Source organism: Giraffa tippelskirchi, chromosome 8 (assembly GCF_054371585.1).
Source record: "Giraffa tippelskirchi isolate mGirTip1 chromosome 8, T2T-mGirTip1v1.2.pri, whole genome shotgun sequence".
Classification (NCBI taxonomy): Eukaryota; Metazoa; Chordata; class Mammalia; order Artiodactyla; family Giraffidae; genus Giraffa; species Giraffa tippelskirchi.
In genome coordinates this window covers 136,655,578-136,671,786 of record NC_137282.1, presented here as the reverse complement: position 1 = coordinate 136,671,786, position 16,209 = coordinate 136,655,578, and the positions used below count along the sequence as shown (strand labels likewise).

The window sequence follows — 16,209 nt, the reverse complement described above, 5'->3', positions numbered from 1 at the left end:
GTTGAAATCAGGATGGGACATAGGTGACTTCTGGAGAATAATCTCGTTATACTGCTTATCATTCTAATCACCAAGTTACTCTAATCTTTTTATGAAATGAGAGCTATTTTAAATTTTTCTTTACATTTTCTTGTCATCTTAAGCACCACACAGAGTATAATTCTTATAAGCCATTTACAGTTCTGTGAAAATGAAATGATATCCTCAGGGGCTTTAGAGATGAAACTGTAATATTTACCCTTACACCAAAGGGTGCCAGCCTGTTTGAGATATGGTGGCTACGTGGTGGAGGCATCTTGGCTTTCTGTCACTTGCTTTTATACCTGCGTTCATCCCCAGCATCCTCCTCCACTCCCACCCTTTACTTTGCTACTTCTAATTAATTATGGTCTACAAATCCACTCATTCATTTAGTCAACAAACCCTGATCAGGTATACCATGCATTGAGTACTGTCCTCAAGGGCTTGGAGAGCATCAGTATATAACATAGATTCAATTCTTATCCTCATGGAGCTTGTGGTCCAGAGGGGAAGACACACTAAACAGATGAATGTAGAACTACAGAATGATGGTTGTCATATATGAAAAAAGGGAATGAGGGGATAGATAAACAACAAAGTGTTACTGTATAGCACAGGGAACTATATTCAATATCCTGCAATAAATCATACTGGAAAAGAATATGGAAAACAATGTGTATATATGTATAACTGAGTCACTTTGCTGGACAGCAGAAATTAACACAACATTGTATCGATAAATCAACTATACTTCCATAAAATAAATTTTAAAAACAAAACATTTATTAACCTAAGGAAAGGGCGTAAAGGGCAAATGGGAGACCTTTTTAAGTGGGGGAGGGGAGAGAAGAGTTGGTTGGGATTTTGGAGGAAGTCCTAACTCTGATAAAGATTTTGCATTCCACCCTAAATCACGTGGGGGGCCACTGAAAGTTTTAAACAAGGGTTGGAAGGATCAGATTTGGCATATGAGTTGGAATGAGTGCTCAAGAAAGGAAGCCACTAACTCCATCCTCTGCTAGACTCTCCAAGGAGGTATGAGTGTTCCAGTGAGGGAGCTCCTGGTCCCTGCATTTTTGACGTTTCTTTTGATTGCTCAGCATAGGGATTGGCAGGCTTTTAAGTTTTTTCCTGTAAAGAGGCAGATAAGTCTGCAGCCATATGGTCTCTTGCAATTATCCATCTCTGCCGTTATAGCATGAAAACAGCCATGGACAATACCTAAATGAATGCCTGTTGTTGTTGTTTAATTACTAAGTCGTGTCCAACTCTTTTGCGACCCCATGGACTGTAGTCCGCCAGGCTCCTCCATCCATGGGATTTTCCAGGCAAGAATACTGGAGTGGGTTGCCATTTTCTTCTCCAAGAGATCTTCCCGACCCAGAGATTGAACCCAGATCTCCCGCACTGCAGGCAGATGCTTTACCGTTTGAGCCACCAGGGAATGATACCTAAATGAATACCTGTTGTTGTTTAATTACTAAGTCATGTCTGACTCTTTTTCGACTCCATGGACTGTAGCCCACCAGGCTTCTTTGTCTATGAGATTTCCCAGGCAAGAATACTGGAGTGGGTTGCCATTTTGTTCTCCAGGAGATCTTCCTGACCCAGGGATTGAACCCCATGCAGGGATCTCCTGCATGGCAGGTGGATTCTTTACCACTGTACCACCAGGGAAGCCCAAATAAATGCCTAGGTTCCCGTAAAACTTATTTACAGGAACAGGTGGCATGCGGGATGTAGTTTGCTGACCCTTGGCTCAGAGGATGCTTTGTTTATCATTTCCATGGTCTTCATCATTGAGATGGTTGAGCAAGGGAGGAAATGCAATCTACGTGGTTGTCCCTGGCCTCGAGCTGCTTATAATCATTATGGAAAGATAAGTATATACACTTTGGAAGTCATCAACTAACATTACAAGGCAATATGTAATTAGGCACCAACATGATGAACAAAAGAAACAGGAAATGTGATGAGTTTGCTCTTTGGCTTGGAATGAGTATCTAGGAATGGTTGTAAAGGCTTCGTGGAGAAGGTGGAACTTTGACAATTACAGACACCTTGAAGTTGAATACACCTTGAATTGAATACAACCTAGTCCAACCTGCTAATTTTACAAGCATGTAAACCCAGGTGGAATTGATCTTAAGGCAGAGCCTGGACAAGAACACAAGTCTTCTAGTCTGTAAATCTTTGCCCAGGTATTCTTTTTCTTTCAGGTCTGGTCCTCCCACAGTCTGAAAATACATACCTAGTAAATTCATAGTAGTAAAGAAGAGAAGGACTGAGAGGTTCCAAGTTATGGGTTATATGGTGGCTTCTTTGGCCTTGAAGAAAGGGTTCTTAAAAGACTGAGAATGATTGTACCTATTATTTGGGATGAGAAGGAAAGAAAAGAGAAACTGGTGTCGAGTGGGAAGGGAAGGAGGTGAATATGGATTATAGAAAGATGCACGGGTACACCGACACGTGGACAGGGAAGCGATCTACGTGTCCTCAGTTAAGAAGAATCTCTAAATCTTTACCATGTGCATGTTCAAAGGCATATCCATGCTGTTAGAGTGCTTGACTGCTATGAAGAAGGAAGTAGTCTATGTGCTCTGATGTGGAAAGATTTCAGTGATGCAGTATTAGAAGATGAACAGTAGCAAGTCATAGAATAGTGGGTATGGCCTTTCCCCTTTATATATGTAAACCAAACCCAAACCCAAGGTAGCTGAATGGGCCAAGTGTGTGTTTTATGTGTAAATGCTCAGAAAATGGTCTGGAAAGATGCACACCATAATAAAGAGAGTGTTTCTCTAGGGGTGGGTGGCTTTGAGCAGAGACTTAAACATTTCACTCTATTTCATAATTATTAGAATGGTTACAAGGAACAGTTAGGGAATGTGGGTTTGACATGTACACACTGCCATATTTAAAATAGATAACTGTTAAGGACCTACTGTACAGGGAACTCTGCTCAATGTTACATAACAACCTAAATGGGAAAATAATTTGAAAAAGAATAGATAACATATATATGTATAACTGAATCACTTTGCTGTACACGTGGAACTAACACAACATTGTTAATCAACTATGAGCCAATATAAAATAAAAAGTTAAAAAAGGATGTTTATTTTTGTTGTTCAGTTCACTTCAGTTCAGTCGCTCAGTCGTGTCAGACTCTTTGCGACCCCATGAACCACAGCATGCCAGGCCTCCCTGTCCATCACCAACTCCCTGAGTCCACCCAAACCCATGTCCATCGAGTCAGTGATGCCATCCAGCCATCTCATCCTCTGTTGTCCCCTTCTCCTCCTGCCCTCAATCTTTCCCAGCATCAGGGTCTTTTCCAATGAGTCAGCTCTTCACATCAGGTGGCCAAAGTATTGGAGTTTCAGCTTCAACATCAGTCCTTGCAATGAACACCCAGGACTGATCTCCTTTTGGATGGACTGGTTGGATCTCCTTGCAGTCCAAGGGACTCTCAAGAGTCTTCTCCAACACCACAGTTCAAAAGCATCAATTCTTCGGCACTCAGCTTTCTTTATAGTCCAACTCTCACATCCATACATGACTACTGGAAAAACCATAGCCTTGACTAGACAGACCTTTGTTGGCAAAGTAATGTCTCTGCTTTTTAATATTTTTGTTATAAATAATAAATTTTTAATATTTTTGTTATAAATAATTTTTTAATATTTTTGTTATAAATAATGATTTAAAAAGAGCAATATTAAAACAATAAGGGAACTTCCCTCGTGGTCCAGTGGTTAAGCTTCACGCTCCCAGTTAAAGGTTAGGGTTCTCCCTGGTTGGGGAACTAAGATCCCACAGGCCACACAGCACAGCCAAAAAAAAAAAAGAAAGTGCCAGGTTGGGTGAGAGTTGGAGGGAAAGATCTGACAGTTGAACTGGGTTATCTCCAAAGTGGTTCTGGGAATCACAGGTGATTAGAGCCCAAAGGGGCCCGTCTTGTTTCAGGAAGTCCAAAACTTAGTTGGGGATCAGAATCATTGGGAAAGCTTAAAAACCAAATCAGACCAAAAAAGATTGCTGGCCCCATTGCAGATCCACATGATCTCAGGTGATGGGCTGGGGATGTGGATTTTTAAAAAGCTTCTCAAGGTAATGTTGATGTTGCAGTTGAGGCCTCAGGCTTTGTTTGAAGCTCTGATTTAATTCCCCTGCCTCTGTATCAAGGGGAGCAGAAGAATCTCGATCATAGAGAACCAGCCTCAGGTTTTCCGGCTCCTGTTCTCCTCAGCTTTTTTCATTGACTGTGTCTCTTAATTTAGATGTTTTCACTAACATTATCTTTTAGGCATCATCTCAGTTTGTTTTTACATTTTATAGGGAACTTTCTTAAATGCTGTTTTTGAACTTTAACTGCCCTCCTTCCCATGCTTTGTTCTTAGGCTGTTAGGTGGCTGCAGGCTCCATTGATCATGGCCTCAACAAACAGGAGTTGCATCTAAAAAGCATAAATTCTGCTGTTTAAAGTGCTTTCAGGATACCAAGGGCCTGCCTCTGATTTACAAAATAAAAACAAAAAACCATTTAGCTTTGTAAAGACAAAACCTTTGGAAAAAAAAAAAATCACGCTTTGTCTATTGGTTAACGCCAACTGGGTCACCTGTTGCTATGGAAGTAGCAGGTTGACTATTTGTCATCCTGCCATCTCAGCTGATTTGTCCAGGTATCAAGAAGTGGCCACTCATCAGTTGGGTTGTAGCAGGAAGTCACTATTCAGCAAGTTACTTTCCTCTTGCATCAAGATTTTAACTGCTGTGTAGCATTTTTAATATGAGTCCCAAAGTGCTTTCATGTTCATATTCTCAATTGATTTTATAATCAGTTTGCAGCTTCATTTTACAGATGGAAAAAAAGAAAGCTGAGGCAAAGGTCAGGCAACAAAACCAAAACTTTACAGTCAGGCGATCAGGCCCCCTATGGAATTGTAGTCTGTTTCTCTCTCTCTCTCTCTTATGATGTAGCTGTTAAAAGGGCACAGTATCGGGGACTTCCCTGGTGGTTCAGTGGTTAAGAATCCACCTTCCAATGCAGGAGACTTGGGTTCAATCCCTGGTTGAGAACTAAGATCCCACGTGCCACAGCTAGAGAGAAACCTGAGAGCTGCAACTAAGACCCGATGCACCCCAAAATAAATGAATGAATATTAAAAAAAATATGGCACAGTACTGGTCAGACTTTTAATGGGAATGATGATGGTCGGGTAGGGATTGTTCCATCCTTTCTCCTCCTCTTCCTATGTAACATCTTCTTAGCTTTTGTTCCTCCTTTCCCTTTTTTTTTCTTTCAGCTTGGATTCCTCAGTACCACCAGGGCTCAACCAGAGCAGAAGGCACCAAGTCTCATTGGCAAATACCACCACGTCGACCGCATCAGCGGCCAGGTGCTCACTTGTGACAAGTGTCCAGCAGGAACCTACGTGTCCGAGCACTGTACCAACACAAGCCTGCGTGTCTGCAGCAGCTGCCCCACGGGGACCTTTACCAGACACGAGAATGGCATCGAGAAATGCCATGCGTGTAGTCAGCCGTGCCCCTGGCTGATGATCGAGAAATTACCCTGTACTGCCTTGACTGACCGAGAATGCACTTGCCCACCTGGCATGTTCCAGTCGAATGGTACCTGCGCCCCCCACACGGTGTGCCCTGTGGGTTGGGGGGTGCGGAAGAAGGGGACAGAAATGGAGGACGTGCGGTGTAAGCAGTGTGCTCGGGGGACCTTCTCCGATGTGCCTTCCAGTGTGATGAGATGCAAAGCATACACAGACTGTCTGAGTCAGAACATGGTGGTGATCAAGCTGGGGACCAAGGAGGCAGACAACGTCTGCGGCCCGCTCCCATCCTCCTCCAGCACCGCCCCACCCTCCCCTGGCACAACCAGCCTTTCACGCCCTGAGCACACGGAACCCCACGATGTCCCTTCCTCCACTCTCATTCCCAAAGGTAACTTAACCTCGTGAATTGTGTATGTGAGGAAGGCTCCGAGCCCTGTGGAGAGGTACCAAGAACGGGCTGGGACCCATGATGCTTTCTCCATCTTGTCTATTCCAAAGTCACCCCCTGAAGATGGGGCTTGCCTTTTGTGGCTATTTAAAGTCTAGCTTCTGTAGACCTGTTGGAAACATTGAGACTCAGAAGTGTTACCTATTAGGGAGGAGTAAATATCTGAGAACTAGGTGACATCAAGCTAGAAAATTAGAACCAGGAGAAACAAGGTCAGCATGTAGCCTTGGGGAAATCACTGAACTTTGTAGGCCCTGGTCACAAACTTGTCAATCATAGGATACCATGAGTGAGTGATTTGGCTGCTTTAAGGTCGCTTCGTATTAAAAGTTTTCTAACACCCAGTCAGTCATGGGCAGACACAGCCTGAAGGTCAGAAGGAGAAGGGGAGAAAAATATCCACGACATCTGGAAGGGAAAGGTGAATGTTGGATCCGAGGGGAGTCTGAGAAAAGGAAGGTCAGGCAGGAGTGTCAGGAGACAAGCACATTTGTGTCAGGTTGCAGGCAACTAGCATGCACATCTGGAAAAGAGTGTTTTATTTTTTTCCCAAAGGACTTTATGTCCTTCATCAAGTATATCCCAGTTTTCCTTAGAATTCATTTTGAATCTCAGGCAAGAATAACATTTAGCTTTTATTTTCAAATTCTTTTTGATTGAGGTTAATTTTCATGAGATGATGGCTGAAAACTGTCCAGCGAGCCCTCACGTGTGGTTACATTTGACCTTCTGATGAGACCCCGTAAGGAAGGCCTTCTCATAACCGCCACTGGAAATGAAGAAGCAGCCTCAGAGAGCTCCCGTGATCTCTCCAGGTTTCCTCAGGGGTCAGGTCCTGTCTCTCGGGACTTGAAATCCCTGGCTTTCACTCCTTAATGGAAAATTGCTTGTGGAAGCTTCTTTGAAAGCAGTCCACTAAGCTGCCTGCCCAAATCTTGCTTCTCTATTACTAGTGCATACTAAGTAAGTCCTGCTTTATTTTGTTCACTGAGTATCCCACCAAACCTTTCTCTGGTCCAACCTAGATTGAAGTTTGAACTCTTTCCTTTATCTTAGTCATGTTTTTTCCATGTTACCATTGCATCATGAAATAGCCAGTTGATGGGAGAGGAAGAATAAAGAAATTAAAAGACAGCGGAATTCAATTGGAACTAGTTTTCTGAATAATCAAAAGAATTAAGAGTTGACATAGTACGTGCAGCACAGGAGAGGCTTCTGTGAAGCTCAAATGCTTGGTCCCTGAGGATTCCCTTGCTGTTGGCAGGAGAAAGTGAGTTTAGCTGTTAAGCTGAATTTTAACCTCCCACATAAAGGCATTATCAAGGTCTTTGTGGAAATGTACAATATCATTTATTCTAAAGCTCCATAGGTCATCTCTTCTTGGATTATCTGACCTGGTTTGGAGATGACTAGGAAGAGGAGGGAATGTGTACATACCCCACATATAGAAAAGCTCTTCCCCCCTCCTTACTCTTTTTTTTCTAGGCATCAACTCAACAGAATCCAACTCTTCTGCCTCTGTTAGACCAAATGTGCCAAGTGGCATCCAGGAAGGGACAGTCCCTGGCAACACAAGCTCAGCGAGCAGGGAGGAGGGCATGAACAAGACCCTCCCCAACCTCCAGGTAGTGAACCACCAGCAAGGGCCCCACCACAGACACATCCTGAAGCTGCTGCCGTCCATGGAGGCCACTGGTGGCGAGAAGTCAAGCACGCCCATCAAAGGCCTCAAGAGGGGCCACCCTAGGCAGAACCCACACAAGCATTTCGACATCAACGAGCATCTTCCGTGGATGATTGTGCTTTTCCTGCTGCTGGTGCTGGTGGTGATAGTGGTGTGCAGTATCCGGAAAAGCTCGAGGACTCTCAAGAAGGGGCCCCGGCAGGATCCCAGCGCCATTGTGGAAAAAGCAGGGCTCAAGAAATCCATGGCCCCCACCCAGAACCGGGAGAAGTGGATCTACTACTGCAATGGCCATGGTGAGCCTGCCAAACTAGTTCCAAAAGGAGATTCCACAGTTTTGGGAATCTTGTTTTATACCAAGTTCTGTCTGATCTGGTTGTGATAGGAGAAATCAGGTGGTTAGCATTCAATGTGTTATGTTCAGAGAGAATAACTCCTCTATCCTGGTTCCCCTGTGCATTTAAAGGACAGTATTTCAGAATGAGATGTGACAGTGACCTTCAGGGTCTTTGTTCGACTTTGTCGTTTTAACAGGTAAGGGGATCAAGTTCAGAGAGGTTTGGCTGTGTTGGCCCAGGGGAGTCAGTCTTTTGTTTCAGAGAAGGTGGGACTGAATCCGTATCTCCTGATGAGGCTGCTGAGAAAATAGAGGGAGGAAAAAGACAATTTGTCTGAAATGCGCTTTTTGGAATTTGAACCTTGCCTTTAGGTTCCTATCACTTTACCCACATGTATTTTTCCCTCCTTATATTTTTAGGATCTCATTTCTGTCGGGAAGATAGGAAGGTTTTTTGGGTTTTAGACACCCAAAGCTTAGTATATCTTGATCACCTGAGGCTGGCCCCGTATCTTTTACCTAGTTATCAGTGTGTATGAGTACGGGCTGGAATATTTCACTTTTTTTCTCTTTGGAGGGCAAAACATAGCTTATAAAACTTGTCCTAGTAGCTAAGTGTGATCTGAAGACTGCAGTTTTCAGACTGTGGCAGTAAAACTTCCCTTTCTTTAATATTAAATAAGATTTCAGCCCAAGTTTTGATAATCCCATTCAGGATCTTTCTCCTTAAAGGCGTAAAGCTTAACTTCCTGTAAAGTGGTTTGACCTTTTGTATTGAGTCTTAAAATTGCTTATACTCTTTGGCCCAGCAGTTCTATTTCTGTGAATTTACCACAAAGATATAAACCAGAAATACTAAAACAAAAGAAAATTAAGCACAAGGATCTTGAATTTTTAATTCAACATCACGTATAATAAATAAAAACCGAAAGTAATCAAAGGGTCGGTTTTAGGGAAATGACTAAGTAAATTGTGGCATATCCATATTATGACTATGAATATTACGTGGAGGTTGAGGATTATGAAGTTTTTCTTTTTTTTACCCATGACATGGGAAAATGTTTATACTAGATTAAAGAATAGAAAAGGCCACCATACTACACACCTTGTATAATATAATCTTAGCTATCTTAAAACTTGGGAATCAATTCTGAAAGGAAATATGCCAGAGTGACAGTGAAGTTTCTTTCAGTTTGATGGTGTTCATGTGGATTTTTCCCTTATTAGTTTTGTTTTTTAACCCAGATTTTCTCTAATAAGCACATGCTACGCTTATAATCAGAAATGTGGAGGAAGTTTGAGAAAACAGCTCATTTTATTTCCCTTTGCTAATTTGTGTGAATGTCAAACCGAGTGAAAGACTGGGGTGAACTTCCTACTTGGGATGAGCCAGCACAGACTTGAATGAAACAACCTATTGGTGGCAGCTGAAGAAGGAGGACTCCAATTCTCCCTTTTTTAAAAAAATTATTTTCATATGGATATAATTGAAAAAACAAAAAAATCGCAAAATCAGTGCAAAGACTATCTATATTCGTGTCCCCAGTTGACCTATTGCTAACATTTTGCCCTTCTGCATTATTGTTTGCTCTTTTTCTATAAAAATATATATGTTTTATATTATAAAATGTGCCAGGTAATTCAGCTATATATAAAATGTCATGTAACATAATATACAATATATAGGCAATTTCCCTGATGGCTCAGATGGTGAAGAATCTGCCTGCAATGTGGGAGACCTGGGTTCAATCCCTGGGTTGGGAAGATCCCCTGGAGAAGGAAATGGCTACCCAGTATTCTTGCCTGGAGAATTCTATGGACAGAGAAGCCTGGAGGGCTAGACATAAAATAGTTTTTCTGAACCATTTCATGACCATTTATGGCAGATACTTCAGTATTTATTTTCCCCAAAATAAGGATATATATATTCTTAAAGAATAGCAGTTTTCAACTTCAATAAGTTTAACATGGATACAATATTTTAATTTACCATGCATAGTCCACAGTTGTCAACTGACTCAGTAAAAGGCCCGTGATAGACAGTATACTTTTTCCTGTGATATAGGATCTTGCCTGAGATCTGAATTTCATTAAATTGTCCTTTAAGTGGCCAGGCAGAACCTTTGTTCTAACATATCTAGTTAGCAGAAAACAGTGTGCCCATCCTGTTCAATTAAGGAAGCGACACCATTCTTTCAGTAGCTGTGTTTATGGATTAGGTTATGGACAGCTGTATTTCCAAAACTCTCCTGCAGTGTAGTTTTCAGAATTCTTGAGAATACAGGAAATTATAGAAGTAACTCTGGTTTAGCAACACAGAGCAACTTAATACAATGATCTTAGGCTTTTTTATGGCCACCGTAACCTTGTAAACTACTATGTCTGTGTCCTTGAAACAATCCTATTTTGTAGAAAGAATGGAAGTGCCAAATCAAACAATACCTGACCCTATCTTCTGAGGAAGCAGAGCTTCAGCAATCTGCTTTTCCAGCTAAATCACAGTCATCTCATTCAGATGTTATTATCTCTTTCAGCAGTTTAACCTTTTTCCCTGGGATTTTGCCTTGGGAGGTTTATATTTAAGATTTTTTTTTTTAAGGAAGATCTCTTCTTTCCAAATTGCTGTCCTCAAAGGTACACTCAGGTAAAATCCCATAACAAAGAGAGGTTCTGTTTCAGCAAAACCATTCCAGGTGCTCAGAGAGGCCTCTGGAAACAATACCTTGTTGATCTGATTGCAGTGAGTTCTGGGCAGCAGATAATCCTGTATAGTAAGATCATTTTCTGGTCCTTATCCATTTCACACTGAATTGTTCAGGAGGATGAGGGTGAGGATAAAATCACCTAGTCCTGGGTGTTCTGTATAAGAGGTCACGTAAGACCTCACTTAACCTTGCTCACCTTAAGCAGGTGGTGCTGTGTTCTTGAATGCCCTGTAGACCCCAGCACCCTGAAGCCAGGCCAGTGGTTCCCACCTTTCTCATCAACAAGAGCCTCTTTTTTTGGGGGGGGGTTCCATTCGCCTCTCATGGATTTATGGTTTTAAAGTTGAATTCCACAAAACTGCTACGCCACTTTCATGGAATCCTAGTGCTGGAAACACAAGATGAGGTCTTATGTGGCCAGGAGGACGGGAGACTGAGAATGCTGTGGAATTTGTGTGTTTTGTATGTTTCCTTCACTTCAAAAGTCATAGCAATTTTCTGTTTGGCCAGTTGGCACTGTACTCTTTTGGGCTTGGCCCAGTGTGGGAGAATTTTTATTTATTTATTTAATTTTGTTTGTGCTGGCTCTTCCTTCGTTTCTGTGCAAGGGCTTTCTCTAGTTGTGGCAAGCAGGGGTACTCTCTAGTTGTGATGCACAGGCTCCTCATTGCAGTGGCTTCTCTTGTTGAGGAGCACAGGCTCTATGGCACTCGGGCTTCAGTAGTTGCGGCTCTCAGACTCTCGAGCACAGGCTCGGGAGTTGTGGGGCAGGGCTTAGTTCCCCTGTGGCGTGTGAGAGCTTCCCAGACCAGGTGTCAATCTCGGGATCGAATTGGTCTTTATTGGGCTTATGAAGGAAGACCATTTCCTGGTTTCACAACTCTGCAGACTTCATCCTCTTTCCAGGGGAAGCAGTAAGAAACAATCAAATTGTAGAAAGGGAACTGTGGTTGTATTTCTCTTATAAATATTTCCCCGAAGTTGCAGGGGTTGGTTGGGGACAGATGCTGAGTAACTGGAAGCTGTGCCCTGGATGTATCTGAACAACATTAATATACTCTTCAATCAGACTTCAGGAATGACATAACATTTCATCTGAATTATTAAAACCACCTTAAGCAGTGTTCAGAAATGAAGAACAAATGAAGTGCATTGGGAATTCAATAATAAGTACTTTTCCACTTTACATGTTTCTCTGAAGTGAGACTAAGGGGTGTTTGCTACTACCCACACAGGCAAGATCTTGAGGTGATTTGGGGGTGCAAATCACCCAAATAAACTGTGACTTTCTAATATAATTTTCTAACCTTATAAGAAAGGTTTCTGCCACCATTAAGTTTTCATTGTCTACTTTTCTTTAACAAAGACTGGCACCATCCTTGGGCTTCCCTGGTGGCTCAGTCAGTAAAGATCTGCCTGTCAAATGCCAAAGACACAAGAGACTCTGGTTCAATCCAGAGTTGGGTTGGGAAGATCCCCTGGAGAAAGAAATGGCAACCCACTCCAGTATTCTTCCCTGGGAAATCTCATGGACAGAGGAGCCTGGCGGGCTGTCATCCTTACTGAATGCCATATCCTGTTCTAAACATTTTTATAAATTTAGCTTAATTTTCTTAACCCTATAAGGTGAGCTACTACCATCGCCATTTTACAGGTGGGAACACCGAGGTGCTGAGAGTCACTTGCCTGAGGTCACACAGCTACAAAGAAGTAGTGCCAGGTTTTATACTCAGCCACGGATCTGACTCTGGACACTGCTCTCTGATTCTCACAGTCTGGATTTATAGAAAAATCTGGATTTTAATTTTTCCAGTGTTAGAAATTTCTAGGTTTCTGTGGTTGACTTTTTTTTTTACCATGCCCAATCAAGAAAAATTTACTTCCCTTAGCAAAACCCAACTTGTTCTGAAATAAAACAATTATAAAACTGTCATCAGTAATGAGTTTGCCTCCACAGAAGCCACTCCGATTATCTCCTTTTCCCTTTTTCTTGGATTGCTCGCAATGGAAGCATTCTCAAGCCAGGTACCCAATGGCTGCAGGCTCTGAGGACCGTTTGAAAACAGCTTTTTATTTTGAAAAGCTGTTTCAAAGAAGTCCGAGGTAATGGAGTTGTGCTCATAGGAACTCACATCTGTTGAACTTGGTAGTGGTTTTCTCAGCCCTGGATGGCAGCCGCAGCAGCAGCTGCAACCAAGAAACCCTCCTTCCTTTGCCAGAAGCCTCCTGGACTCCAGATTCCAGACAGTCATCCTGTCAGCCCAGATTTCCTATAGGAAGTAGACTTGAAGTGTAAACACTGGGGAGCCGGGCTGAAAGGAGCAGATTCTTCAAGTGAACGGGCTGCCTGGTCCTTGCTGTGTCCTGAGGGCTGCAGTCATCTCACAGGAAACAGGCAGGAACAGGTGGGCTGCTCTCCAGTCCCCCACACCCCACCCTCTGTCTTTGCCACCTCTGCTTCCAGTAATGCTATTTCCAGCAGACGGCACCTTTTGGTGGATTCTAGGATGTTTGAGAATTATAAAGCACACACAGCTGTTGCAGGAAAAAAGCCTCTTACTGTGACAACTTCAAAAGCATTACCTCGTGCAGAGTGGAGGGAGGTGTGGTTCTTTGCCCTTGGAAGGCTGCGGTCCTCCCCAGGCCCACCCTATGGTGACTTCTTCCTCTGGGCTTTAGAGGACAGGTATTTATGTTTTATGGAGGAGGAAACGGCAACCCACTCCAGTTACTCTTGCTGGGAAAATCCCATGGACAGGAGCCTGGCTACAGTCCCTGGGGTTCCAAAGAGTCAGACACGACTGAGCTACTGAGCATATTTGTTTTGGATGTATATTTTAGTCTCTCATTTATCTAACTAACAGTTTTTGAATTTAAGCTATTTGGGATACTGGAAAAACACATCAGCATTTTCACCACGTAGGGCTAAAATACAAGCAGGGAAAAAAAAGTCCCTTACCAGTGAGTGTCCTTGAATCAACCTGATCAGGTTTATATAAGCAGATTGTGCAGAGGAGGAAGAATTACTAGAATTCTGTTGATCGTTCTTCACGAGTAATTAGTTGTTACCCTTGCAGTGTGTGTACAGAATTTGATGTGTTGGGATACTGATACGTCAAACTGTAAAAAGTAGGTGGGTTCCAGTTTATAAATTAAAAAAAAAAAATTCTTAACTATATTTTGTCAAATTAAAGATGCCACTGATTGTGGGATGCACTGTTATTTTATACTCCAATAAGGAAAAAAAAACACTGCAACCAAGCTATGGAAAGGCATTGATTAAAAACATATCACTTATATGTGGAATCTAAAAAAATGATACAAATGAACTTATTTACGAAACAGACTCACAGATATGGAGAACAAATGTGTGGTTACCAAAGGGAGATGGGGTAGGTGAGGGATAAATTAGGAGTTTGGGATTAACAGATACACACTACTATATATAGGGCTTCCATTGTGGCTCAGCTGGGAAAGAATCCACCTGCAATGTGGGTGACCTGGGTTTGATCCCTGGGTTGGGAAGATCCCCTGGAGAATGGAAAGGCTACCCATTCCAGTTTTCTGTCCTGGAGAATTCCATGGACTAGAGTCCATGGGGTCACAAAGAGTCGGACATGACTGAGCGACTTTCACTTTCACTATATATAAAACAGATAAATGACAAGGTCCTACCATATAGCACAGGGAACTATATTCAATATTTTGTAATAGCCTATACCGGACAACGGAGAAGGAAATGGCAACCCACTCCAGTACTCTTGCCTGGAAAATCCTATGGACAGAGGAGCCTGGTAGGCTGCAGTCCATGGGTTCGCTAAGGGTCAGACACGACTGAGCGACTTCACTTTCACTTTTCACTTTCATGCATTGGAGAAGGAAATGGCAACCCACTCCAGTGTTCTTGCCTGGAGAATCCCAGGGACAGGGGAGCCTGGTGGGCTGCCGTCTATGGGGTCGCACAGAGTCGGACACGACTGAAATGACTTAGCAGCAGCATACCGGACAAGAATCTGAAAGAGAGTACCTATCTATCTGTCTGCCTGTCTGTATATCTGAATCACTTTGCTGTATACCTGAAACATTATAAATCAGCTGTACTTCAGTTTTTAAAAAGTGCATTCAGATATCCTAGAATGTCTAAAATACGGTGGCAGTGTTTTAGCCCCAATCCTGCCTCTTTCCATGAAGTCTGACAGCATGATTCTAGCTGCATTGTTCAGTTCTGAGTTTTCCTCTGTGGTCTATTGGCTCCTTGGGTTCCTTCCTTTCTTCCTTTGGGTCTCCTCCCACCGCTCTGGCTGTTCCTTCTTCAACCCCTTGGCTAGGTCCTCCTCTTGGACCCCTTGGCTAGGTCCTCCTCTTGGACCCCACCTCTGAATAATGGAGAGCAGGCTCCACCTGCACACACTCCCTCCCTGGGTGACCGATGGCTTTACATTACCATTTATCCGCTCTTCCTTTCCAAGTGCATCTTCCCAGCCTGGATCTTGCACCTGAACTCAGCAGGCAGAATGCCTCCCACCTGCCTGATGGACCCAGATGTCCAACAGGCACCTCCCGCTTCAGATATGAAAATCTGAATCCTGAACCATCCAGTCCACATCAGTTACCCAATGCAGAAGAAGGTGCCATCAGTCTTCCCCCTGATTAGAATAGAACCTTAAAGTCATCCCTAGGCTGGGAAGATCCCCTGGAGTAGGAAATGGCAACCCACTCCAGTATTCTTGCCTGGAGAACTCCAAGGACAGAAAAGCCTGGTGGGCTGCAGCCCATGGGGTTGCAAAGAGTCAGACACGACTGAGCACGCATGCGTGTTAGAGTCATCCTTAACTCCTCTCCTTTCTCACCTCATATTTGATCTATTAGCCAATCCCACCTGCTCTACCTTCAGAATAGATGCAGAAGCTGACCATTTCCCCCCTTTTCACAACCACCACCCTGGCCCAAGCCACTGTCACCTCTCTCTTGAATCATAGCCTTGACATCTTAACTGGTCGCTCCACTTTTGCCTGTGGCCCTTTTAGTTTATTCTTGACACAACGGCCAGAGTGATCCTGTTTCATATAAGTCAGATAGCGTCATTCGTGTCATTGAACAGTCAAAGACCCCAGCGACTGCCCGCTGCAGGCACAGCAGCAGCCTGGAGGCCCAGTGGGACCTGTGCTCCCCTCCCAGCCAGTCATCTCCAGCCTCCACTGCCCACCATGTTCCCCACGGCTCACTTGCTCCAGCCACACCAGCCTTCCTGCCCTTCAGTGTAGTGTCAACACCTTTCCTCCCTTTGCACCTGGTGTTCTATCCACAGGGCTCGCTCCCTCACCTCTAGGGCTTGATTCCAATGTTAGCTCAGTGGACCCTTCTCTGAGATACCAGGGAGCAAGCCTGTATCTAAAATTGCAGCCCAGCCTGCTCCATTGCCTTCCCTCTGCTCTCTTTTCC

At 43.4% G+C, this 16,209-nt stretch overlaps 1 protein-coding gene across 2 annotated transcripts in view; it reads left to right on the top strand.

The window, feature by feature from the left end:
* The window catches only part of TNFRSF21 (TNF receptor superfamily member 21), a 63,128-nt gene that overhangs the window by 13,089 nt on the left and 33,830 nt on the right, over positions 1 to 16,209 (top strand). For both annotated transcript variants that reach the window (XM_081519713.1, XM_081519715.1), the window contains 2 exons: positions 5,330 to 5,981; positions 7,527 to 8,021. In XM_081519713.1, coding sequence (XP_081375839.1) covers positions 5,330 to 5,981; positions 7,527 to 8,021 — 1,147 coding nt within the window. The remainder of the gene's footprint in view (positions 1 to 5,329; positions 5,982 to 7,526; positions 8,022 to 16,209) is intronic.